The following is a 1,844-nucleotide window of genomic DNA, read 5'->3' as shown; positions in this document are numbered from 1 at the left end:
AAGAAACTAGGAGCCCTCATTTTGTAGACTCTTGCTATGCTACCATTGTTGGTGGCTGAAGAGCTTGGGAAGTGGCTAAGAACCAGAAATGCAAAGTTTATCTGATTAAACTGAAAAAGTGGTTCAGCAGGATTGAGACTATTGTTAGTTAAGCGTACTAAATTATGATTGTTATTGAGATAATATTCAGAAGTATAAACAGTTACAGAACATTACAATACAGTGTATTACTATTGTCCAGTGTTATTATTCCTCTTTAAAAGACTCAGAGATTATTACTGAATGAAACTGTCCCATACATTTATTTGGGCTTCACGCTTTTAAAAGTCCATACATTGCCCACTGATTTTATCACAGCATCTTTCACCTCCTTGTTCCTCAGGCTGTAGATCAAAGGGTTGAGCATAGGGATCACGACCGTGTAGAACATAGAAGCCCATTTGTCTTGGTCCATGGAGTAGCTGGAGGTGGGTCGGATGTACATGAAGACTATGGTCCCATGGAATATTCCAACAGCTATCAGGTGAGAAGCACAGGTGGAAAACGCCTTGCGCCTGCCTTCAGCAGAGTGCATTCTTAGGATTGTAACCACAATATAAACATAGGATATAAGACCCATGCAAATGCTGCATGCTTCAATGAAGCCATCAATTATAAGCAACACAAGCTCATTTACAGAGGTATCAGAACAGGAGAGTACAAATAGTGGAGGCATATCACAAAAGAAATGATTAATAAGATTTGACTTGCAGAATGTGAGTAGGAACGTAGAGCAAGTATATACTATTGTATCCATTATGCCTATGCAATATGAAAAAGCAATCAATTGTTGGCAGAGTGTTTTGGACATTGCTGCTGAATAGAGAAGAGGATTACAAATGGCCACATACCTGTCATAGGCCATCACAGCCAACAAAACACACTCTATGTCTACAAAAAACACATAGAAAAAGAGCTGTGTAGCACAGGCATTTAAGGAAATCCTTTTATCTTCTCTTAATAAATCAATCAGCATTCTAGGAGCAATGGTTGAGGAACAGCAGAGATCAACAAAGGAGAGGTTGCCCAGGAAGTAATACATAGGTTTGTGAAGTTGGGTGTTAGTCCATATCAGTAGAATCATCCCAACATTTCCTAACACCGCAATGAGATAAATTAAGAGGAAGATAAAAAAAGAACAAGTTGCATTTTGGGATTGTCTGTGAATCCCTGAAGAATGAATTCGGTAATGAGAGTATAATTCCCTTTATCCATGATCTTTCACAATGGGTGCTGGGTTCAGAATATTAGCTGAATATGAAATGTCTTTTTTTTTTAAAAAAAATCTATCAACGGAAGGAAAGAAGATTTGTTTTTCTTAGAGTTCCATCTAACTTGGTTTCTCTATATAAAAATAACCATGAGGACCAGGATCACATTTCCACCGTATTAGTCTAAATCAGACGTGTTTAACCCGTGGTCCAGGGACAACATGCAGCCCTGGACAGCTAGCAGCCCTACAAAAAACCCCAAATGAAGGTGGTTTGTTATTTATATACATTAACTACATTATACATCTTACATGCTGCTCATGACAATTCCTCTTACCTATGGCACAGGTAAGCTAAAATATTGGACATGTTTACATGTTTGTTAAATTTGCATTAAACAAAAGTATAATACAGGGCAGTATATACAGATATTCTAATATTTTATTTCATTTGTTTTGCGACTGTTTTTATAAAAATCTATGATGGAATGATGGATATTAGAACAGATATTCTAATATTTTATTTCATTTGTTGTGCAACTATTTTTATAAAAATCTATGATGGAACAAATGTTAAAAATATTGTATAAATTTT

General features: G+C 36.1%; 1 protein-coding gene across 1 annotated transcript; it reads right to left on the bottom strand.

Annotated features, from left to right (window-relative positions):
* Window positions 1–301: 301 nt before the first annotated feature.
* LOC139153551 (olfactory receptor 5AR1-like) lies at window positions 302–1,254 on the bottom strand. The gene is given in 2 exon segments (XM_070727624.1): window positions 302–1,176; window positions 1,179–1,254. Coding segments are annotated over 2 exon segments (951 nt in total).
* Window positions 1,255–1,844: the final 590 nt, after the last annotated feature.

This window comes from Erythrolamprus reginae, chromosome 1, assembly GCF_031021105.1.
Source record: "Erythrolamprus reginae isolate rEryReg1 chromosome 1, rEryReg1.hap1, whole genome shotgun sequence".
Lineage (NCBI taxonomy): Eukaryota > Metazoa > Chordata > Lepidosauria > Squamata > Dipsadidae > Erythrolamprus > Erythrolamprus reginae.
Note: the sequence above shows the minus strand (reverse complement) of the source record. Positions and strands in the feature narration are given on the sequence as shown.